Source organism: Rhea americana, unplaced genomic scaffold (genome assembly GCF_003343005.1).
Source record: "Rhea americana isolate MKP2758 unplaced genomic scaffold, rheAme1 scaffold_55, whole genome shotgun sequence".
NCBI classification, from domain to species: Eukaryota; Metazoa; Chordata; class Aves; order Rheiformes; family Rheidae; genus Rhea; species Rhea americana.
In genome coordinates this window covers 4363400-4388379 of record NW_028186701.1, presented here as the reverse complement: position 1 = coordinate 4388379, position 24980 = coordinate 4363400, and the positions used below count along the sequence as shown (strand labels likewise).

At 35.9% G+C, this 24980-nt stretch overlaps 1 protein-coding gene across 1 annotated transcript in view; it reads right to left on the bottom strand.

The window, feature by feature from the left end:
* The window catches only part of RNGTT (RNA guanylyltransferase and 5'-phosphatase), a 189205-nt gene that overhangs the window by 114010 nt on the left and 50215 nt on the right, over window positions 1-24980 (bottom strand). Inside the window, exons 9-10 of the mRNA XM_085318674.1 lie at window positions 20672-20743; window positions 3475-3639 (exon numbers count right to left, since the gene is read on the bottom strand). Of these exons, the coding sequence (XP_085174800.1) occupies window positions 3475-3639; window positions 20672-20743 (237 nt within the window). The remainder of the gene's footprint in view (window positions 1-3474; window positions 3640-20671; window positions 20744-24980) is intronic.

Below are 24980 nucleotides of genomic sequence, written 5' to 3'. Positions count from 1 at the left end.
GGAAGAAATGACAGAAACGACAGGTTGTGGCATAGGAGAAAGATGAATGTATGTTTCATACGTTTAAGATCTCTCACAGAAAAACAGTTTTAAATCTCCCTTGTCAGAAGAACTCAAAATCCAGCACGAGTTACTGGAGTCTTTATAGTCCAATAAAGCAAACAGACAATAGCCAGAAGCTGCTGCTGTTCTGCGACTGTTGTTTTGAATTAGAAGTTTTTCTTGTTGTTAAGTATCACCTACTCTTACAGTAACAAGAACAGAAAAAAAAAGTGGAAAACTCTTTCTCTGCATTATTTCTGCAATCTTTCATTGCATTATTGCAGCTTCTCATTTTTTCCATCATTAATTATTTGGGTTTCCCAAAAAGTGGAACATATGCATCTAGCCAAGCTAATTTGGACTGCAGCTACGTTGTAAGAATTTCTCAGCCAGCTAAAGATGCCTAAATCTCTCAAGTGCTTTCTTCCCACTGGCAGAATCCTTAGTGAGAATCTGCTGTTCTTTCTCTATTTCATTACCTTCCTCTTCAAGAGAAGCACAAGAAATCACCATCAGTACCAAATTTGAGGGGGAAAAAAAGCAGTTTCAACATGTTCATGTTGTTAAATTTAAGGTATTGTGTTTCATTCTGTTCTTATTTCTCCAGGATGACCCATAATATAGAGATGTGTGTACATATGAACATAATCTGATTGTTGGATCTCATCTTCTTGAATAAGCAATTACTTTTGTCTCCAGGACAGTTTTTGCTTTCTTTTTTAACTGAATCTCTATCACTGTAATTGTTTGGGAACAAGGATTCAACGAATGCATGTCAATAGCATTTACGGATTTCTTCTTTTATTTCCTCTCTCCTCCATTTGGGAGAGGAATATATGTGAAAATTGCAAATAATTGTGGGCAAACAAGAATTTCTTTTWAAAAAACATTTATTAATCCATTACTAATATTTTTTCTTCATTGTTTTCTTGGGATGAAAAGGAAACAAAAAGGGAAACATATCAAAGCCTTGCTTCCAAAGAATGACGACACACCATAGTCCCTTGATATTAATAAAGGTTTAACCACCTTCAGTACCTCTTACAGGAACTATATAAAGAATCATCTATATTGCAATTCAGAATCACTCTCAAAGGCTACAGCAAGTCTAAGCAGCATCTGTTTTCAAGATGGGTACACTGGAAGATGAACCAAGACAGCATCCTAATTCAGCTCTTCTGAATCTCCCTATAAAATAAACTTTAACAAGGTTACAATTAATCCTTGAAATTACCCCTGGCCCTACAAGACATATTTTTAAAACATGGGGAGACCTTGTCAAAGTCTCTTTAGGAAAAAGCTATAAAAGCTGTTTTGATCTGCCTAGAAAAATCTGGCGCTGAGAGCAGGCACAGCGCATGAAGCCTGCATCTTTCTTACTTATTTCTGTGTTCCGTTGCCTGATGGAATCTTTGTCCATTACCCGRGACTTTAAAGGGATTTGGAAGGGGGGAGAGATGGAACAACCTGACATTACCATAAAAATYAGGTTTACAAGATTTTTTAAAAAATAATAAAATAAAATAAAAACTCTAAGGTGACCATTATACCTGAATTACTAGGGGAAGACCATAACCTGGCAGCAGCAAGAATGAACCTTGGATTTTAAGCAATTAAACTGAACTGCCTCTTGTAAAAGAAACTGAATTGAGGAAGAAGTTAGGATCCAGTAAGAAAATGTTTAGATATGACAGTAACTAATTCTTTAAACTATTTTTAAGGGCACAGCATAAAAATAAAAAGACGGGTCAAATCTTCTACAAATGATTTCTAGTTTCTTAAGAAAGATGTCACAGATCTGAAGAACAGAGTTCAGGACTTCTACGTGAGAGGACAGAATGTCTATACTTATACAGTAAATCCAATTTATATCGATTGAAAAGCTGCAAAACTCAGCTTGAAAAGAGGTTAGTTGTTCCTCACCAGATAAAACCYATCATTCTCAGTATTTCTGGAATAGCCTCAAGAATGAAAAAAGCGCAGGACAGTTTCCTCTGAATCCGAACCCATTATTTCCTGTGACTGATATAAAAAAAAAAATGGTGAAAAAGCACACTGATCAATATTTTTTCTTTTATAATCTGAGACCACAACAAAAGAAAAAACATATTTCCATAAAATTTGACTTTTAACCTTAAAGCTCATAAGAGCTGTGTTATCCAGAACACAGTTCACAGAATAATTTGACATAGCTAGCAGGAAATGTGCTTATAGATGTCTTTCACCTAGAGATTTTTTTCTAGGAAAGCTTCTGAGCATTTGTTTTCCTTATGACTTTAAATCAYGTTAAATAGTCTGAAACCTCAGAATGCTTCACCTATAAATTCATGTAMGAAAATAATTTTTAAAGCTGTTGGTTCCTTTTGTTCTAGTTTCTTTTAATTTCAAGCTCAAAATGATGTGTTCTAGACAAAATAGTTTGTTTCCCTATGAAAGTTTACTCTCAATTCATGACATTGTGACATTACTTTAGGTAGAAAATATACCAACTTGACAATCCAAAAATGCAACAGTACAAATAAAAAGTGAACAAAATGGTACTTTACCTGTATAACCACCTGATAAAAAATTTTCGTGACTTAGACTTTCCCAAGACTCCTACTCTCTGGCAGGCTTTTTCAGAGCCTAACTTAAGCTATATCATATTATTTAGTTTTCAGCTCCCACCTGGTTAGCCAAAAATTCCGTTATTACTCCTCTTGGGGCAAGACTCATTATCTGCTACATGCTCAGGGAAATGACGAAAGCAAACRGAAGGAGACTATTTGAAGTTCATTGCTCTATGTTGATGAGAAATGGGACTACTACCAGCAGCGCTAGGAGAAAACTGGTTACTCTAGAAGGAAGCATTACCCATGGGACATTTAATTCACAGAAGAGAATATTTCACACAATGTTCGGATATTTCTATATTGAAGGAAAGAATGCACAATGAGAGACAGGAACTAATATATTTATGAGCCATATTTTACTTAAGACAACCTAAGGCAGTAGATTAATAAGGAAAATGTGGAGACTAACTACCATGGACTCTTAGTAACCATTGCTGAATACGAAGTGAGTTCAAATACAGCTCATGATTCCTATACTATGGCCAAATCAGGACTGAAAACAAAAAGAAAATTATATTCTTACCTATAATGTAATATTCTTACCTGYACATAAGCTATTAACTTTCTATGTCATCATTCAACATTATGAAACTGGGTTTTAGCACAGCAGTTTTTAAATAAGGGAAAATACAATTTTTGGCAAGAATAGGTAGCCTAAAACCACCTTCAGGGTATCCCTAACTACAAAATCCCAGTCAAGGATTGCCAAACATTTGCTTTGCAGAGTAATTTACTTAAAGCTAAAAAAGCTACAAGAAAACTTTTACCCAGCACTGCATTACTGCCTTCAGCACGATATAACAACTAAAATCAAGTTTACCTTTCTTGCAGTGTAGATGTCAAAAAAGGGTTTGTTTCGAACACTGAATGGCTCTTGTGTTTTGTCAATAAGACCAGTCTTCATCTTTTCATGTCGTGGAAAGATAATCTCTTTTTCTATACATGCGAGTCGAACATTAAAATCACAATCTCCAACTGGCTGTCCCTGMCAAATTAAAAAGAAAAAAAGAAAAATTAGTATTTAAACTAATAATTACCAAATTATTTGAATAATCTGATGTTTTCCTTACAAAGTGTTTATAATTATACAGACATACAAAATATTATCAAATCACTAACATACAGGTTTTTGCTAAATATTTAATTTTCAAACATTTGTCTCAGGTTATAAGAGGTTAAATCAAATCAAGGCTCATAAGCCTATAATTTGTGTTCAAGCCCGTAAGAACTAARTATCTTTTAAAATTCAGTTAAATAGTTTGAAGTTAAATATTTCTTAATTACAGCTTCAGATATAGCAACCACATACTTCTTTTCTACGCAGTTTACCTCTGCAGTAATTTAGCTTATTTTGTTCATAATACTTTTAATGCCAACATAACAATGAAATTTACAGAGCTAAGCAAACCCACTGCTTCAAATGCAATATATTGATGCTTTGAAAGGAGCATTAGTTATGTAAATGTTAGGTTTTCTGTTATAGAAAAGAGAAAGATATAGCTGTAGTTGGAAAATTTTCCAATGAACAGAGCCAGCAAAAACTCGCAAAGTTATGTTATGATGTAGCCACCAAAAGGTAGAAAAAGTTCTCTAATTCTCAGCAGTATACTGACCTTTCAAGATCTGAAATAAATCACTGACTTTACATTGTTCTTTATGCAKTTGGTGCATTGCACCAGATCAATACGAATGTTCAAAACACACATTCATCACATTAATAATTACCCATAATGGAGTTTATTACATTTTGAGCATTAGATAGTGATGAGAGCACACTGTAGATGTCATTAAGYGAAATGGAGCAACAGGCAATATATAAATTCTGAAGTTAGAGTCAATAAGATGTGCCACTTTTATAGCAATGAGGCACCAAACTCATGCGTTCGCATTGTTTCAAGCACAATACAGCAGTGCAACTTATTTCAGTGAGATCATCCCTCATCTTGCCACCTCATTCACACACCGAAATAACTTGGAAAAACTSTCCCTCTCATGGCCCAGAGAGAATAAGCTCACAAAGCTTCAGATTCAATTACAGAATTTTGCAAAAAGTTAGAAGCAATGAACACAYAATCCTGGCACTGCAGTGTTTATACCTCCAACCATGATTTTCATCATACATTSCAGCTGTACCTAAATGGCAGGAGAACCCATGACTACATATTTCCTACATTAAACACAACCAGAGGAGAAACAGGCAGCATCTAAAGAAGAAAGTCCCAATTCTCAGCACAGATCAAAGTGAATCAGAAGCGGTCAATCAAAAAGAACGCAAAGCAATTAAATGGCAAAGTAGCATCTTGAAGAATTTCTGAATAGAGGAAAAGGGGATGGAGTGCCTCCGCACCAAGTTGGCTGATGATACCAAGCTGGGAGGAGTGGCTGATACACCTGAGGGCTGTGTTGCCAGTCAGAGAGACCTGGACAGGCTGGAGAGCTGGGCAGAGAGGAACCTCATGAGGTTCAACAAGGGCAAGTGCAGAGTCCTGCACCTAGGGAGAAATAACCCTAGGCACCAGGACAAGCTGGGGGCTGACCTGCTGGAGAGCAGCTCTGCAGAGGAGGACCTGGGAGTGCTGCAGGTGGATAACAAGTTGACCATGAGCCAGCAATGCGCCCTTGTGGTCAGGAAGGTCAATGGTCACCTGGGGTGCATTGGGAAGACTGTTGCCAGCAGGTCGAGGGAGGTGATCCTGCTCCTCTACAAGGGAGGTGATCCTGCTCCTCTACGCAGCCCTGCTGAGGCCTCACCTCGAGTACTGTGTCCAGTTCTGGGCTCCCCACTACAACAGAGACATGGAGCTACTGGCGAGAGTCCAGCGTAGGGCTACAAAGATGATCAGAGGGCTGGAGCATCTGCCCTATGAGGAACGGCTGCGAGAGGCTCAATGTTTCTATCCCACTCTGCTGGGAATCACTTAYAACCACTTCCATACCCAAGCCAGCTTGGCCCTGTACCAGGAGAGGCAGCAGAGCCACCATCACCTGCAGGTGAGGCACATCCTGCACAAAGCCAGGACTAAAATGGGTGAAATGCCTCCTATCTTGAGCTCTGATCATTACTCCATGTACGTTAAGAAGAAAAAAAAAAATGTATTTGGTTATTAATGCCTTGCATCTGACACTTCAGCAGCAGAATGGTCAAGCCAGGCTGCACAGCTTCAACTTTGCCTTCCTTACATATGCTGGAGCTGTTATTAATAAAAAAAAATAAAAAATAATAAAAAAAGCATTTTAATTAATGGAGAATTAGAATATGGAAAAATCCTAGAATCACGATAGCAGCACATTCTTTATTCATCCTTCACAGAACATGGCTGCATGATCCAGAGAATTTTAAATGCTGCAAATACAGTTCCAGAGATTCATTTATTCTTTCTGTCTCCATGTACAGCATATTTGTGAACTCACCTATAAAGGGATTGATCTTCCCTTGTTCTGTATTTCTAATTAAAGTACAGAAAATCCCACCATCCTGACCTCTGTAATAACCACTGTGTAATTCTTCCCTGGGAAATGTTCGTACTTTTTTTTGTTATTTTGAAGAAAACCATAAAATGTTCCCTAAGTTAAAGCAAATCTAGTGCACATGCTCTCTTTCCTAAACTAGCTTTCCCACTTGGCCACATTTTATGTGGAGTTCTGAAAGAGTAAATGAACTAATTAACGTTTCAAATACTTGAACCTACAATAAACAGYAATGATATTTAGGGAGCTTCTTTACAGTGATTCATTCAAATGTGTTTTAGTACAGTGACAAATTTATTTCAATGCTTTAATAGTTAAAATAAAAGCTCAGACAACCTTATATACTCCACAAAGTAGTCTAATCACTTTCTTTTCCCTTAAACAACCCTTTCATTTTTCACGTCTACTCAGAACTAATTATTTCTTGCAGCACTGCCAATCATACATTTTTATTTCAAAGCTTGTTAAGCAGAAKGGTATATTACCACCAGGTTCCATCACATAAAGGTCAGAGCTAGGCTGACATAAGATTATATGGGATGGGAAAATACAGATAATACTGCTAAGCAAAAATTTCATCAGTCAGGTAAACCAAGAAGTTAAGAGTTTCATTCTCCCTAAAGCACAGGATGGTAGCAGTAAGTAAACTAGCAGAACTTTGAATTTAAATCAAGGACATACTGAATAACAACAATACTGGGGGAGAGGACTTTTTCTTGGTAGTTTTTGGAAGCTTCTTTTCTAGAAGCTGGCCATAATTACAAGAAATATTACTAATGCAGGATATATTTATCTCAGACAGATCTAAAACCTTCAAGCAGTAAAATCCTAGCTTTTTAGCAAAAAAGTAGGAGGGTAATGTAGGCTGCAATAAATAATCTACTGATGCTAACAAAAACAGGAAGAGATTATTTAGTATATGAAGCATCCATTTATAAGTTATCCAATAACAGACTACAATGTATTTATAATCTAAATTCAGGATTGAACACGAGCATATCTTTAGACAATATAGCTAGCTAACTAATATATTATTAAACATTCAGATATTTGAGATTTTACTTCTATATGCAAGTTTTTTCTCTTTTGAGAATGATGAGAGTCAACACTGCCTATGAGCATAACTATGAAAGATTTTTCAGTGTGTTAGGTGATAACTCCTTTTCTGCATATTTTTGTCCCATAATAAGTAAGTTAGTGTAAGGTAAAACACAGTTAACAGGTAGCATATATTTCCTAGTTGTGCTAGAAAACTTCCTCCTCACTTACAGTAAAGCAAAATATCATTTAGATAAGCCTCAAGAGAGTAGAGTCATCTGTTTAATCAACATCTTTTGCTATATCAGCCGAATTTTCTTCACCTGCTGAAGTGCATTGCACTAAGAGGTCACAGCATAAAGCAGGCTTGAAGTAGATGTGACATCTAAAAAATATGGGTTTGATTTTAAACACAATCCTCCGCAAATGCTCAAAATGTGAAATGAAATCTCTAATGAAATAGATTTCAAGCCCGACAGCTTTCAATCTATACAGAATTGAACTCTTCAAAATTTGAACTTACAATATTCCAAATGAGCTCACCAACTGAACTCGTATAAGTCACCTCTGGCATGCCACAGAAGAAATATGCTTAAATATACTAAAAGACACAACCTATAGCTTGTTTAGTGTCTACCATTAAAAAAAAAAAAAAAAAGAAAAAAGAAAAAACACTTTTTATCCTGATGAAATGAACTAAAAGAAAAAAAAATCTCAATCCCAACAGGATTCTTCAGGATGGAGGCTGAAAGAGAGAAATTTGGTCAAGTGACAGCCTGTTCTGTTCAGGTGCATCACAGGTGGCCAGATTGTAGCTTCTTGGCTCCATTTGGCTGCGAGGGCTGGTGAGTAATTCATATCTTGGATCATTAGATAAAAGTAAGGCTGCAGGAACTGCTGAGATGGGTTTCGCGATGTAATGGGAACCCTGCTGCATGTCTAACTCAGACCCCTCTCTCTCAGAAAGGGGAAAAGTACCTCTGAGGAGCCACTGTCAGCCTCTAATTTTAAGTTTCCTTTCCTCCTACCTCCAAGGGGAGCCTTGTGGCCACAGCTCAGGAAATCTGGAAAGTCTCAAGTATACTATAGGAAGTCTTTTACTTAGATTGATGTGCCGCAGATAAAGTGGGGTATGTACGTGTATGCTAAATCCCATAAAAATACTTTCCAAAAGAAATCGATACTTACCTGGCTTCTACCAGGCGCAACTATAAATAAAGAAAATTGTCCAAGTCTATGTACACAGTTGATAACTAGCTTGGTCTAGGATAAATTAAGCATATTTATTCCCTTCTATGAGGTATGGTCTGAAGTCTAACTGCCAGTAAAGCACATTCTACTTGATTCCCAAAAGCTGTACCTTAAACATGAATAATTCAGTACATACACGCATATATGTTCCATACACGTCTTCACTTACTGAGCCATAACAGAACTTATGTCATAACTGTCTTAGCTTTAATGATTTTGAGAGAAGAATAAAGAATAAGCACAGGCTGATATTGTACCCTATGTTTAACATTATTATTGACAGTCAAAGCACCCACAGCTGACATCTGCATTCCCAACCAAAGCCCATTATTAGTTCTTTCTTGCCTAATATTTTGCATTTATATTACTGGTCTAGCACGTATTTCTTCTGACTGTGGATTTATAACTGCTGCCAATTTTTTTAATGCACATCATTTTTAAATTAAAAAAATCTGAAGGTACTGCTGCATTCTTCAAATAAGATTATGACTACATTCAATCATTTAAGTTTTTTTTTTCCATTTCTGAAGTTTTCTTTTTAAAATGGGATGAAAAGTAAATACTAGAGAAATGAGAAATGTGGTAGAATTATGACCCTTAAATTTTCCATTTCTAAAAGATGAAAGGCAACATGACCATTATACTCTGAAAATACAATGTAAAATTCATGTTTTCTAATTTCAATCACTCAAATATTCAAAACAGATATGTTAATGGCAAGGAATTTAGTAGTTTCAATATGTTTTGTAAAATTTATCTTCGCATCAGTGAGGTASAGCATGAGAAATACTGTTTCAATTATAACAAATCAATCAAAGCTGCAGAAACATAATTACTCTTTATATCTTGCCAGTTTATACAATGGAATATTGCACTGATTTACCACAGATCAAAAATGGTTTGGGGAATCAGATCTATTAAAAAGAACACTTAAGATAAGTACTGAATTACTTCCGTTTCCTTTTTTGGAAAAAAAAAAAAAAACACTCACTGAAAATAAATTTAAATATGTATGAATAAACAAAAGAAAGAAGCTTACATCCCAAGCATAAAGACCAAGGCCTAACAGAATATACAGCTGTTACTAATAAACAATGTGTTCAGCTAACATAACTTTAAGCAAATGGTATGACTCTCAGAACTGTAACTAAATAGCTAAGATAAAAACCAGAAAATGTCGATTGTACCACAAACATCACTCCCCTCCCCACCTTCTTCCTTCTTGGATTGCTCAAACAAAATAGGAATGCCAGATAAAAAACAAAGCCTGCAAGCATAGGAGGACAACTAATGCACTTCACAAGTGTTAATGTATGTAAGACAGAGTATTTGTGATCATCTAAGTGACTGAAATATGATTCTTTATTTATGGTGTGCAATAAAAAGGCAAACTTATGGAAACTGGCAGCTACAGTGGATGAATGCCTGAACCATCTCATTTGAAAACAAGCTCTAATTAGGCACCAAAAGACTCGATCATTCTGGCTTAGTAGCTGTTAGTTTGGGAACACAGAAAATACAGTCCAATTCATTGTTTAATTGCATATACAGTGGGTTCATTTGGAATCCTTATAATCCTTATAAATCTTTCTGAATCTTCGAAAACAAAATTCAATCTGTGGATTTTACTGGAATGTAAATCATTAAAAACAACAGGAATGATGTTCTGTCTAGACTGGTTGCCTCTCTCAAGTAATCTGAGGAATAGGTCAACTTCCCATTTTTAACTACAGAACGAAAAGTCATAATTCTAATAATCCTTAACTGTACGGTAGATTTTCCATCATCATCGGATATTTACACACTAAAGAACTGCATGTAGTCTTCCTATGTGAATAAAAATTTAAAGAATTTATTTGGCACTGAATTTAGGCTATCTACAAAGTAAAATATTGAACACGGGGCTTTAATGTTTCTGGTTTTTTCCTTACTATTTTTCCTTGTGCTTTGTTGCACGTAATATGGAGCCATCCAGCTACAGCTATTAGATGGTTCAGTTTTCCTCTTGTCAACCTCCCCCCTTGCCAATATGTCCTCCTTCTGCCTCCTCTTTTCCTTCCTTTCATGAGAATAGTTATTGCTGGCTTTTACAGTTTGTCCTTATGAAGAAGAATTATCATTCCAATGAGTTAAAGAATCATGGGAAAAATCCCAACATCTTAGAAACACTGTTCAGGATCTTTCATACTTGAAAAGACTGTGGTTTATCCTTGCATCATGTTCAGCATGTCATCTGACATTTTCTTTCTGAAGAATCTGGGTCATCAAATCTACTTATACAGCTTAGGTGTTTGATATTGCTATCCAGGCACTGATTCTTTAGGATGGCAGTCACTTTATAGTATTCAAAATAAGACTATTACAGTAAGTGTAAAGWGCCAGCAGGCAGAGAGGGAGGAAATCAAGCAACAATTAGCGCTGGTTTGCACATTCTGTCTTAGAGGGAACCACATACCTTTTATAAACCATGACAGAACTAAAAAATAAGTAGCTGCTTATAATAGATTTTTTAATTATTTTACTCTTGAAGAATTAAAAAAACGTAAGTATACAGTATTTTTTCTCTGTGGTATCCAGCTCATTGTGTGCATTACTAGTTCACAAGTAATACTGAATAATTGCTATTGCATTTATTTCAAAAGAAAAGTGGCATTATACTTCATAGTTCTTCTAAATAACAAAAATAATCTATACAGGGTGAAAATATGGCCTTCATATTCTTTCCTACCACAAGTCCTACACTAGACCATAAAAGTCAATCAAGTTATCAGAATACACTGAAAGTAAAACAGAAGATATCAGAGAGCTCCTCTTTCACCTTCATAAACACTATCCTAAATTATGTGGTTACTTTAGATTTGGCAAATCCTTCTGATTAACTCTGATTTTTTTTTTTAATTTAGTTGTTTTTGATGTAACCTCTCATAAAAAAAAAAAGAGGAAAGAGATGGGAAGGCAAGACAGAGAGAAAGCTGACAGGATGAAATATTAGAGATGGGTTAAATGTAGAATGGGAAGAATTAAAGCTAAGCTTGGGAAAGAAGATATGACAAAATTTGAACTTGCTTCTTTTGGTTTCCCATATTATCTCATCAGCCATCCTCCCTTTTGCCTACTTTGATGTATAAGCTCTTAAAAGTAACATTATACTTTTTCCTTTTTTTCAAAAATACTAGAAAAAAAGCCTTGTGTCACCCTCCACGTCCACTCTCCTAAGGCTGGGCAACGACCTGCCCCACTGTAAAATTTTTCACACTTTGCACTTCAGTTGTGACCACTGCCAGATTTTTGAGAGGATTTAAGTACTGGACTGAAACAGAACTTGGGTCCAGTTACACTGTGCAGTTGCCCAGTTAATTGATTATTATAAACTGCAAGGAGAGGGAGATGCTTTCATTTAATCACAGTCCCTAACATAACAATAAAAAGACTAAAAAATAAAATAAAAAATAAAAGTGATTCTTAAGGCTAGAAGTATCGGAACTAGAAAACAATTTAGTAAAAATACTGAGAAAAGCTCTTTAAAGAAACACTCCTGGAACAAAAAGCATGTGGACTTCCCTGAACTGTATAAGGTTTGAAATATTTCAGTATTACGTTCCACGTATAATGCAGCTTAAACATTCAGGTCTCACTAGGGGTTGCTGAAGAAGTGTCACATCACAATAAATGATAACTTATATAATCCAAGCACCTGAAAATAAAGCAGATTTAACATTATGACAACATCTACAGCTGTTCCTGGAGAACTACTTGTCTGCTTATATCTCCCTCAAGAGCAACGCTGCATCTCCCCTCCTGACAATTACCCTGGCGGTAATCTGCTATTCAAAAGGCTCTTGTGAGCCACACTTCATATTAAGGAATGGAAACGCTTACTTTTGGGAAATAAGACATGACAAAATCCAAATGCAGCCCCCTTTGCTTTTAAATAACATCCCATTAAGCATCCTCTGTTTTGTCAAATGTGAGAAAAAYTGCCTTCACTCCAATTTGTAGTGCCTYTGAGGTTGGGAAAAGGAGGCTCTAAATCARAGGTGCAAGGGAAAGGAAGAAATCRGATGCATTTTTCAAACAATCAAATCAGCAAATAAAGCTGTCATTCTTCAAACTAATCACACTGCAAAAGACTGCTTCCCCACAACAAGMAGCTTATTCACTAGAAAAAAATATACAGTAAGAGAAGCAAGAAAAGACTAAACCTATCACGTTCAGCATTCACTGGTTATAAAACTCAGCAGTAGTTTGTAGGCCTCACAGCAGGTTTTAAAGAGGAATGAAAAAGTGCACAACAACGCAAGTTTTTCAGTCGCCTATGCACTTTTCCGAAGCACAAGGAGCAACAGGCAAGAAAGTTTTGGGAACAGGCGAGAAGATTTGCACATTTTGCTGACCAGACATACAAGCCCATTTTTGAAGAATTAATACAAGATGATCAACAGAGGAGTAAGTCAGGTAAGACTTTAAAAAAGACAACTAGCTAAAATACATTTCTGTCCCATCTTCACAGCCCTGAAAGCTTCTGCACCACCCTTCCCCTTCCTGTGCGGATCCTCTGCCTGCCTTACAAGCTCTCCCAGTCCCCTGTTTGCTGCCCTCTCTCTTCTGCAACACCATCCTACTCACACAGCCTAAAGAGTACTGGAGCGTATTACAACATGTAGGATTACCTGGCCAAGCTGGCCCCGCTCGCTAATCATCATCCAAACTGCACTGTAAAAATCAGGAGGAGGAGAAGGAAGCAGTGGAGCTGTGTAACCCCATGAATTCAGGCAGGAAGTAGCTGAGAGGCTCTGGTATCRAGGTGTCAGAGCACTGCAGCTACAAGCAAGTTCACATACCTTTTCCAGGGTTACACCAGAAAGCAAGGGTGTGGTACAATTCATCCTACGTAATTAGCTGAGCAGATGCTCTGTATTTCACTTACCTGACAGTTCTTAGCCATGATAGAAGAAAAAGAAAYGTTAACATTTTCAGACTCCAATGCAAGGTAACCTCACTGTTAAAAACATCTGGGCGCTTGGTAAGTATGCCTCAGCACAAAGGAATTAATAGAAAGAATGCAAAAATAAACATACACACAGAACTTTCATTTTCCAGGGTACTGTTAGTAGCAAAAACATTTTAAACACATATTTTCGTGATACCATTTGAGAAATAACCAAGAAATAAGCAAGAGTGGAGGGTCACTGGTAGTCAGATACATTTGTAAAGAGAAAAGATTCTGCAAGTAAAATTGCTTTTTTAATTGCATCCTCAAAGTTTCCACAGTACATTTTTAGATAAAGTTAAGCATGTACTGTGAGCTTTAAATCACTTCAAAATGAGGTTTATAAAGAAAAAGTCAGACATGGTAGAATTTTACAGGGGTTTAAACAAATATTTTTCATGCATGAATTCAATGAACACAATAGCTGTGGACGGGATTTATAACCAGAATATCTTGTTTACAGTAGCAAATTTTATTTAATAGCAACAATATTGTTATACATATTTACAACCAAAGAAATTTTGATGTTAAATATTACATTTTAAGCATAAAATATAAGGAAACTCAAGCAAAATGCTATCTCCTTCCCAAACATTAAAATTATCATCATCTTCCTTTCAAGCATTCAGTCTATTCTTACCATTGCAATCTGCTCTCATGAAATCTTGGCTAGAATTTAAAAATTTTAAAGGCCAGGGTTAGAAAGGAAAAGGAAAGTACTATTCGTTTTCAGTTTCTCTGCTAAGAATGCATTAATTAGATCCCACATTATGCCAATTTTACTTTTTATTACTTTGCTAAGGAAAAAAATAGTTGCTTAGCTGTAGTGTTTACACACCTATATGTAGCTACTGCATAAAGATCTAAGAAAAAGCTTCTCCAAGTAAGGTTTCTCATAAAGAGCTGTCTCAAAGATAATTGACAAATGGAGACATTTCCTCCTGTAGATTGCTTCTGATGATTAGGGACCTGAATTTACTTTTATTTACTTCTAGGACTGTTAACTGTTCTATTGTCAGCTTCCTCTCTTACATCAGAATACCCTACTAAATCTGAATTTTTCATTAACTATTTGGATTAAAGAGGTAATGCTATACAACTATAGCTACTATTAAGATGTATTCAACTACATATACTCTCAAACCAGGAAGCTGAAAAGTAATAAGCATTGCAGGGATTTTGCTCTGCACCCATTAGGAGTAAAAATAATAAGGGATGTTGGCCTTTTATGTTCAGAGGTACATGAAAAATCTGAATTTCATGCATGAAACAAGAGTACATACATAACCAATGACAAAACTGTGGACAMATAACTTCAATTAGGATTTTGAAAGTAAAATAAATACATGCGCTTGTAAGAAATAGTATGTCATTTTGCAGTAAGAAAAAGATTATTTAAAAAAATTCTATTTAGCTTGCCTTGAAAGATAACTAAAACTATTGCTTTCTACTTCTASAAACATTTCACATGCCAGATACAAGACTTGACGTAGACAAGCAGAAGCAACAAATTAGGTTTTGATGCTTCTTTCACCCGCCAAAACACAACTCTTCCATATTTCATGATATGCTACTGTTTTTTATTCCACCTTATTTCCTATCTTCTTTTCAGTGCAAGGAGCCTTCTTGTCCTCCATTGTATACCCCTAAAGGCACATGTTTGGCAGAATACCTGACATTTCACAAAATAATACTTTCTGAATTTGAGAGATTGAGCTCAACGTTTGGAAGCCAGAAGACACCTCAAGTACATTTACACTGGTTAACCRAACACTTCCCTGAAGCCATTTGGCAGTCTGACCATGTTCATACTATTAAATTCTCTTACTCTCCACAAGAGAATGGCAACATCTCAAAATTTCTGCTAAGAACAATCTCCGAGCTCTGCTAACTCTTGAACTATTCCTGGGAACTGTTTGAAGGACACTTGCCAGCCAGGGCCAAGACTGTGCTAGGATCATCCTAACAACTTAAAAGAGGTACAAGTTTCAGTACCTGGATCCTGTCCCTTGCAATTTAATTTTCTAGTATAAGTGTAGCCTCCTAGGATGAGGTTTGTGAGATGATTTTATATATGTTGAGTTGCTTTTTCCAAAAGAACCAAGTGAAGCAGGAAAAAAAGCAGGGATTACTCTGGGTTTCCTCAAAGAGCTGAGGTTTCAAGGCAGACTTTGTGCTTGCGTATAGCTTCCTTTTTAAGAATTTGATTTCAGCATGCAAGATGAAAGCAGTAATATGGCAATGTCGTAGTTTGAATTACTAATAATAATAATTAAGGTTGTATTCAGAAAGGAGAAAATAACAGTAAAATTATTTTTTTAATCTAAAGAATCATTTGTTTTTCCAGACAAGGTATCCCTTGTAACACAATGGAATGCATTACCACAAGCTTCTAGAAATGTCACAGAAACAGTGATTAAAGAGGAAGGAAATCAAAGTGTTCCATAAGCATCCCTGAAGACCACAACTTTTTCAGCAGCTACAGGTGATAAGCATCAAAATTCAATACAAAATTTATCATGGAAGCAGGCAGTCAAGGCAGATTGTTTGTGTCCCGTAAGAATTCCAGTACAGGTCTCTCCCAATCATAATTTTTATTTTTACTTCTTCCTAATATTTTTCCTGTCTAGATATCTGAACTCAAATGTTCAGAGTATATTTCAACCAAAATCTATTTTCTCTGTTTCCTTCATGTCTTTCTAGAAAGCCTGCAGTAGTTTATTCCAGACACCTTATAGCAACACTGAATTAAAAGCTAAGTAACAAGAAGTTTCACTGGTGACAATGTGATTAAAACTTTTAAAAGATAGGTCTTTTTCTACTCTCCCTTAGTATTCTCTTTCATTTACTTATATARCCTCTAGTCCCTGTAAAGTTTCTGTTACCATTCTCTCCTGATTACCACTTCAGCTTTGCTTTACCTTCCTTGCCTTCTCCTCGATATGCTCAAATGAAATGCTGACTAAGCCTGAAGAAAGACACCACGATGCACTGACACACCAACTCCATCATGATTCCATGATGTTCTCCCAGATCACCATATTGCATGAAGTGGAAAACCTTATTTTCACACGCAGCTAATCCATTACTGGCTGACAGCTGCTGCTCTTAAATCTCCAATCAGTATTGTCTCTTCAGTCGTTAACTTCAAAAAGACACAAAGTTGTAAGGGACAACTAGAACACACCTGTTTATAGTTTGGGGGAGGGAGATTTGTTTTTTAGGCTGAAATTTTGTACATAGAGCTTTAAAAATGAATGTACCATCTCTGTAGAATTTTCACTACTGCTCATAAAAGCAACTCTAGTCATGGTATTCTGTGACCCAACAGACATAGAAGCCAGGCTCTGCGGACTTCATTTAGGTATCAGTCTTCAAAAAAAGGTTAAAATCAAAAAACTATGGCATACAACAGAGATAAGGTTGCCCTGCATCACCTGATATATTTCCAAACATCAAATGTAAGAATACTTAAACCTCTCAAAACAAGAGAATGAAGAACTAAAATACAAGCACTGAGTGCATCCCAATTTTGAAGCATGACAACAGTGCTGGCTGAAAATACTGAGAATAGTTTAAAGTCATTACAGTATATGACACTTGCACATTTAAATTTATATGGTATTATTTTGCTGTAGTCTAAAATTTTAATTCCAAGATTTTTCTGTACGCATGTTTAGCTATGCGCATTTAGCTAGTATGGGATGGTGTGCAGGCAAAATAGGGTCAGCATTTGAGAATGAAGTCACCTGAAAGTATCTCTAGATCTCTAGTTCACTATAGCTGACTAAATATGAGGTTTGACTGAGCAGACAAACATGTTTACGGGTGGGGTTCATGCTCACATTTCCTCAAATGCAAGCAGCATCTCTAACGGTAGAGTATGCCAAGTCACTACTCAGAATGGGCAAGAGCAAGTTTGGGTCCCAGAGCAACACATCAACTTTTTTTTTTTTTTTTTTTTTTTTACAGTGATCTAATATGATGCCTCATAGGACAAATAATCCACATTAAAGCACTGGCACTTTAAATATGATTGCATTTTCTGAATTTTGCTTTTTTCTTAAAGATTCTTTTGGCCCCTATATACTAAAGTTCAGTTCTCTGCTTTTACTTGCATGTTGACCTAGCGCATTCTTGGTTCCTCCCTTCAAATAAAGGCTAAGCCCTTATGCTACATACTGAATATGCTTATAGCTTTCCACGCAGAGTAGCTTTTGCTCCTCTCAAGTATACGCTTTGCTTTTGATTTGGGAATATTCAGAAGTGTTTGAACCATCATTCAAGCTTGTCACTCATATGCTGACACTTTAATAGGTAGGCTAGAGCAGAACTTGAAAATGCAAATATTGGTAATGTAATAGACTAATATTAGGCCGAGCCTGGAGAATCAGTATTACTGCAACAGGCGCGTTGTTTAGGACTACAATCACTATTTCATCCTAATGTGATTTTGTAGATCGCTGATCGGGACAGAAGATGAGGTAGCGGGCAGGCTGGAAATCCTTTCATTTACATAACGGCCAGTCAGTTCAATAGCGCTACCATTCACCTTCAGAAGACATGACTACTTTCAAGATCAAAAGAACAGTATAGAATTTTTGAACGTGTCATATGGCAGGGTTTTTTTTCTTTCTGGGAAACAGAACTGATGCTTTGTGTAATTATTTGATTTGAAGCTCTATTACAAAAATGCTGAATTACACAATCTTACCCACGCAACTTAAACAAGGAACTTATCCTGTCTTGCCAACTACAGGTTTTCAATACACCTACCCCTCTTACTGATAAAATTCTGTTGAGCACTTCTTGCCAAGCCAAATATCCTCGCTTGCCCAGTTTTGTAATTAAGCTTCTAAAATTAACCAAAAAGCCGCTGTGCTTTTTAATCCTTCTAGTAGGACCACTGCTAATGACTTCTTGCAGCTGCAGCCCTGTTTGTACTCACATATTGTCTTAATTTGTCCTTGACATTAAAGTTGTATTACTCTCTCACATTCCCAGTGCATCCAAAAAAGGAAGGGATGGGGAAGATGACTTGAAAAAACTCTGCAGCTTTTACAGCCCTTTTCTCCAAAACTTAACAATCCTCTGAAAACACTCTGATCATTTTTGCTGTTTGTCAAGCAGGATTTTTCACATTAAGCCTGAATGCTTTGCTATATATGATGGTCTATTATAACTCCCTCGTCCCCCAAGAAGGTTCCATCAAAATACTTACGACTTCTGAAAAACTTTATTTTGCTAAGACAGTGTATGTATATCCTAAACTGAGGGAAGAGGTAACCTGTTCACTTCTTACCTTACTTTTGTTTTTTAAAGGGAGAAAAATACATCAGTAAGTGATGGACTAGACACAGACTCAGATTAGAGACAAGAACTACGATGACATGAAGGAAAATAAATATGGAATGGAAGGTGGAGGGACAAGTAAAAAAATGTAAAGGACCAACAAGAACCCAGGAATTACTACAGAAGATCATATTTTTAAAAATTCTACAAAGAATTTTTGCTTTATGTTTATTGAAAAGTCTACACCACAGTATGATCCAGGAAACTACCACCTACTCTTCAGAAGAGATTTAAAAAAAAAATTAACCAAGATTCAAGAATTAGAATGCGTTAACAGTAAACTTGTATTTCTAATTTAACATGTATTCCCATAAAGTATTATTTTTAAAAGTAGATAGCCACAATGATATAAACAATAGCTGTTCTAATTCACACTATGTCTATACTGCTCAGAATAGTATTTTTTCAAAGACCTAATTCTGCAATTCCCCCTTACACTGAGTGACCTACTCAAGCTGAATGGCACCTTACTAAAGTCTAGAAGAGTCAACAATAGTTTAAGAATTCTGAAATGCATTGTGCTTTAGTAGTAATGTTTGTCCTGTTAGGAAGACTAAAATAATAATTCTGTATTTCCAGAAACACTAACAGTGTTATTCCACGGACTATTTAGTCATTCTGTTTTCACAAAATTATTTTTAATAGTTTAAGAAATATATACGGTTAAATTAATCCTTCCTACAGGACATTTTCTCTGACTTAGACATAACAGACCAACCACGAGAAAATTTATTTCGTAGTAAGGACTGACGAGTGAAACATTTTGTCAAGGTTATTGGTTTAAATAAGCTAGGAGACCATGCTGCAAGACCTCGCACCAGCCTGAAATTCTCTGTAGAGTTCAAGGGTGGTGGCGGGGGGAGGGGGATTAACAAGAAATAAACAATAGGGAGACTGGGAACAAGCAACTTCTTTTCTTTAAAGCAGCTTTCAAATGTAGTGAAGACTGGAAAGTGAGTGAAGGACTCTTGCATGTTTTCTTTTTCTAAACCTCTCTACTGTGACCACACAGACTTTCTTCCCAGCTGTCAGCAAAGGCTCCTGCTTGCCCACAGCTCCCCCAGTATGTTTCTTCCCTACAAATTTGTCCTACAACCTGTGTGAACAGGAGAACCTGCTATTGAGCACCTAGCCAATTGCCTGGTTTCAAAGAGAAATTTGAGAAAGAGGTGATAGAGTAGCCTAACAAGAAGCACTGTGATGCTCTGGGAACATATATACCACTTAAACACTAACTTCTCCCTCTCAATTTCCCTGTCTACATAAGAGATAACTGTTGCTATTGCAATATAGGTTCACCTACTAGAAACCTAATTAGGTAGAGCATACCAGCTAGACCACCTGTTCCACAGAGATAATTCCATGTTCATGCAGTGGCTTCTGCACTGATTTTGGTATGAGAGGTTTATAATATGAAATAATGCCAAAAAGTTGCTCTTGCTTCTTAACCATTACAGTCAAACTACGAGAAAATGAGACAACTACACATGTATGAAACTTTTCTGCTTCTTTGGGATTGTAAAAAATGTCAGAATTTCAAATTGTGCCCAGACTGTAACTAAATTACTTATCTAATAGTCAGTTCTACATTGGAGAAAAAAAAACGTCTGATTTATTATTGCTAAGACCTACACTATGTTTAAATATGCTCAAACATACTCTAGAAATGGAACACTTGAAAAACAGTGTTTATCAGACTTCTTGAAACCACAACCTTTTCTTAAGTAAGTGGAAATAAATCAGTATCTACTACAAAGCTGCTTTCAATCTTAATTCTGATGCACTGCTTGTTATCAAGCTACACGCTACCCAAACACTTCTCGTATTTAAATTTATAGTAAATTTCTTAATTACATATTAAAATAGAAATGTGAATCATAACTAGTGATAAATGCAGTAAAAYTGAAAAAGTACTTACATTAAATTTAATAATGTCATATATCAAGTATCGAGGGACAACCTGTCCATTAACCTTGTCGATGATCATTTCCTTAAAAAAAAATAAATAAAATAAATAAAATACATTTACATCTATTTCATGAATATAAAAGAATGTCAACACATTTATACCTAGTGCATATACCTGTAAGCATTATGTAATCAAGTACTGGCCACATCTTAATTACAAAGAAGATTTTACAATAGATCAGGATTATAAAAAATAATATCACGGTGTTAAACTCTTCTCATGAAGCAGTCAATAAAAATCCAGAAAGCTGTACTGAGAGTCCACATTCTGATCTGCAACATTTACACATCACTTTCTCCACAGCATTCAAAATCATTACCTTTCTTGAGTGAATAATAATTTTTTTAAAATCACAGTAAAACATGTTTTCAGTTAAGTAAGGACTTTTGGAAATCTCCCCTACAATAAGCAAGTACAACAGCAAGGAATTAAAGAATAGGCATTAATGTCCTTTTTGCATGTTCAGATTGTATCTTTTAATATTATCATGTTCTAAGCAACAGTAACAACTACAATTTGCTTGAATGTTGCATTATGACTAAGCAGTAGGATTCTATCAAATGGAAGTAGCTACATCACATGAAATTATTTAAAATGCAATATATACTGGTAATCTGTCTTGAAAAATATGCCTTCAAGTACAGAGTCTTTTAGCTATCAACATACAAACATAAAAGTGTTTCCTGAAATTATGTTACAAACAAATACACATACATCTTACATGCTGATACTTACATCTGTAACACAAGCTTGCTATTATATGAATTCAATATATAAATGATTTCATTTGATAGGAATTAGTCATGATTGAAAATGCTAAGTTAACTGCAGTAAATCATTGTCATAGACAATTTTGAAATATTCCCTTCTCTAAATGAAAGCCAACTCTACTGCTCCTCCCCTCCTTCAAAGTCTTGGATAATAAGAAATCTGTGCCAGCTAAGGAATTTTTGCTGTTGCTGTTTAAAAATCCAAATTTATACATATGGCATGAAACAGAAGGAAAACATCTCACTATCACATGAGGAAAACAAAATTATGAGCTTGACAATTAACCCAAAAGAGAACCTTAAATCAAATTTATTTCTTGTTAGGTCAGTGGTATTTTTACAATTTTAACTTGTTAACCTGTCTTAGAACCCATTACTTCTATAAAGTGAAGCGAAACAAGATAGTCAATGTAATTTAACTCAACGAGTGAAAAACATTCCCTTGTAATATTACAATATCTTATTCTTTACCCTGAAAATCATTTCGTCATAGATTGTGACAGGTAACAGCCAGAAAAAGCCTACATAGATGTGGTATAATGAAATGCCATTCCATCACTTCCCAAAATTTGGTAAGATGCTGGCAGACTACCAAATAAAAAGCAGAACATCATCTTTGACAGTAAATTTCATAACCAAATGTGAGAGCAGATGGAACAGGTACACCCTAAGAAAGAAGATGACATGATGTTTAAACTTGAAAGAGTGTATAAAGATGCCACTATTAAAAAAAAAAAAAAAAAAAAAAAAAAAAATCCAGATATGAATCAGGTGAGTGTTTTCCCATTAGAAATGAGGAGGAAAGTAAAAAGCAAACAAAAAAACCCAAATATATTCACTTAAAGTTTCACTTGTATTATGTGGTAAAACTTTTTTAAAAAAATACAACTAACATTTTTAAGTTTTGAGGATTCATTTCCTCAGAATGCATATGCAGAGATTCAGCTTTGATTCAAAGCTAGTAACCCAGAAAGCTTTCTAATGCAGGATATTGCAAGATTTCATGCTTAATTTTCAAAATGGGAATGTGCAGTTTAAGAATTGTAAAATACAGCCAAGACCACCAAGCATGATTTTTAAAAATTCTCTGTAACACTTAGTTTTAACATGGAACTAATTTCATAACAGTACTTTTTCTCTACTTCAGACATCAACTTTTTTTGCCTCTATTCCTTGTTAAACTAGCCTCTTCTCATCGTCTCACTCTCTCTTTTTTTCCCCTCCCCACCCTTCCCCACCTCTTGTTCTCTTGTCACATTTTAGCATCCCAGCCCCAAGGCCAAATACACGATAACTCAATATGCTGCACGAGCAGAGCTGACAATTTCTAGAGATGCTCATTTCCAGCATGACACCGACACTCACTGCTTTATTAGTCATGCCAATAGAACTGTTGTAAGACAAAAGCTGCAAAGAGGATTGTGAAAAAGATTCAGATTAAAAGTATTCGAACGTATCATTATTTAGGATTCTGATTTCAAAATTCTCCTCGAAAATATCAGAATTGAAAAATACCATGGCATTAGATCTCAAATGCAAGTCCATAGAGTAGACTGTTGGAAAAGTGCTATATTGAGACATTAATTAAATTTGAATGCAGTAATTCTGATTTGATAAATAACCTGATGCTACAAGACTTAATTGATTAAGTCAATTTTTTGAGAATTAAAACAAAGGAGCAAAAAAACTCAGCTGACAACATAACAGAACATAAAACTACCTACAAGACACATCTGTATCTATACATTTCCTTAGATCCGTAGGCTGTGTAGATTTACAGCCACTATAGTGTGTTTTAAAATTCCCACTGTTAGGAAATAATGATCTTTACCACCTGCCTGTTAGCAATTACTTTCGCTCTTAGCTTAATCTTCAAGTTTGCAGAATAAGGTCCAGTGGCCAGCTCCTTTGATGTAAACTGACCAGACTGCGAGTGTTAATCTCCTTTTCTTAATCTTTTACTGTTGCAGAGCAGTYTTAGAGCATATTACAGCAGCAACCGTGCTAAGAGCTCTGGCTGGGCAAGCGCCAAAAGAACAATGCTGGAGTGACAGCTCAGGGACAATTTTTTTTCCTTGAATCGTGTATCTAACAAACAGCTTGGATCTAAAAATAATCCAAAATTTAATCACAAATCAAAGGATCTTTTTTTACCAGCAACTTGCAGAATGTGTTTTAGTTGAGAGAGAGTATGAAATCAGACCTAATCACACATTTTTTATTGTTCCTTTTCCCTCCTGTCCCTTGCCCTTCTACCTTTTTACCTTCAACATAATTTTAGCTGCTACTCTATTTCAGGAACGAAAAGATCTTAAAAAAAAAAAAAAGTCTATATTGCTATATTGCACAAGACGACAGACTTCGCAGGCTCACAAGGCTGTAAGTTATGTCATTTCCAGCAGAACTCACAAATAAGTGAAGTCTGCACTGATTTAAAAAAAAAAAAAAAAAAAAAAAAGCCCCCACACAGCAAGTTCTTACCCTTACAGTAACTGCAGTTCTTCAGCATGCTGTCACCAGCGTGGATCTCGCACTGTGTTCACGCGCCCAGTAACTGTCAAATTAGAGCCTTGAGAGCCACGTCCACCTGGGACCATGCGTGTCAGGTACTCCACCTCGGGGGCGTTTAGGGCAAAGCGGCTGCGACTTTCCATTAGCTCCTCCATTTAAAGACTAGACTAGCCGGAGACCCCAAAAGTGGGGAGTGATAGACTCACATAAAACAACACATATGCCTGTATCACTTTTGCTGTTTTTAAGTTTAAGTAGTAAAATTTGACAGCCTTAATTGCTTGGGGAAACCAGAAATGTAGATGTTTTCTTTTAGTGCGGGGTTACTAAGGAAACCCTCACATCGCTGAATTTTATTGGATGTTCTGCCACACTTGTGAGCAGTTTTGAACACCARATGTATTGCTCACAAACATAGATGGCTAACAACTAGTTGTATCTGAGAAACAAAAGGAACATCCTGGCAGCTCAAAGATTACAGCTTACTGCATTTGCTGAAAAGGAATATTTTTATATACTTAGATGCTTTATATTTAAAATAAACTTACAAGTCCTTGTTCACACAAGTAAACAGCAAATCAAAAGAACAAAACATTTCAAATCTAAGGGCACCTCTGCATCTGCTACTCAACTGTTCCAGTGAGAAGCAGAATGTCAAGAAAGTTCCCCAAACAACTAACCGGTTTTCTTGTATGACAGCCAAAACACTTGAGCAAAAATCTTTCCATTCCCTCAGATAGAAGTAGGGGGGCAAAACATTTSGCTTCTAAAGGAATACTTCATATTCTACTTAGTCACCGCTGGGTAATGTTCAAATCAGCTTTGACGAGCTTTGCAGAAAACTGGCTTCAATATCAGAGGAACAGTTACAACTGCAGAGCTGGAGATGTCTTAAAGTTAAAGAGCTACTACAAGGGTAATAYGTATGAAATCCTTCAACACGTAATTAAATAATTAACTTCAGCAACCCTTCAATA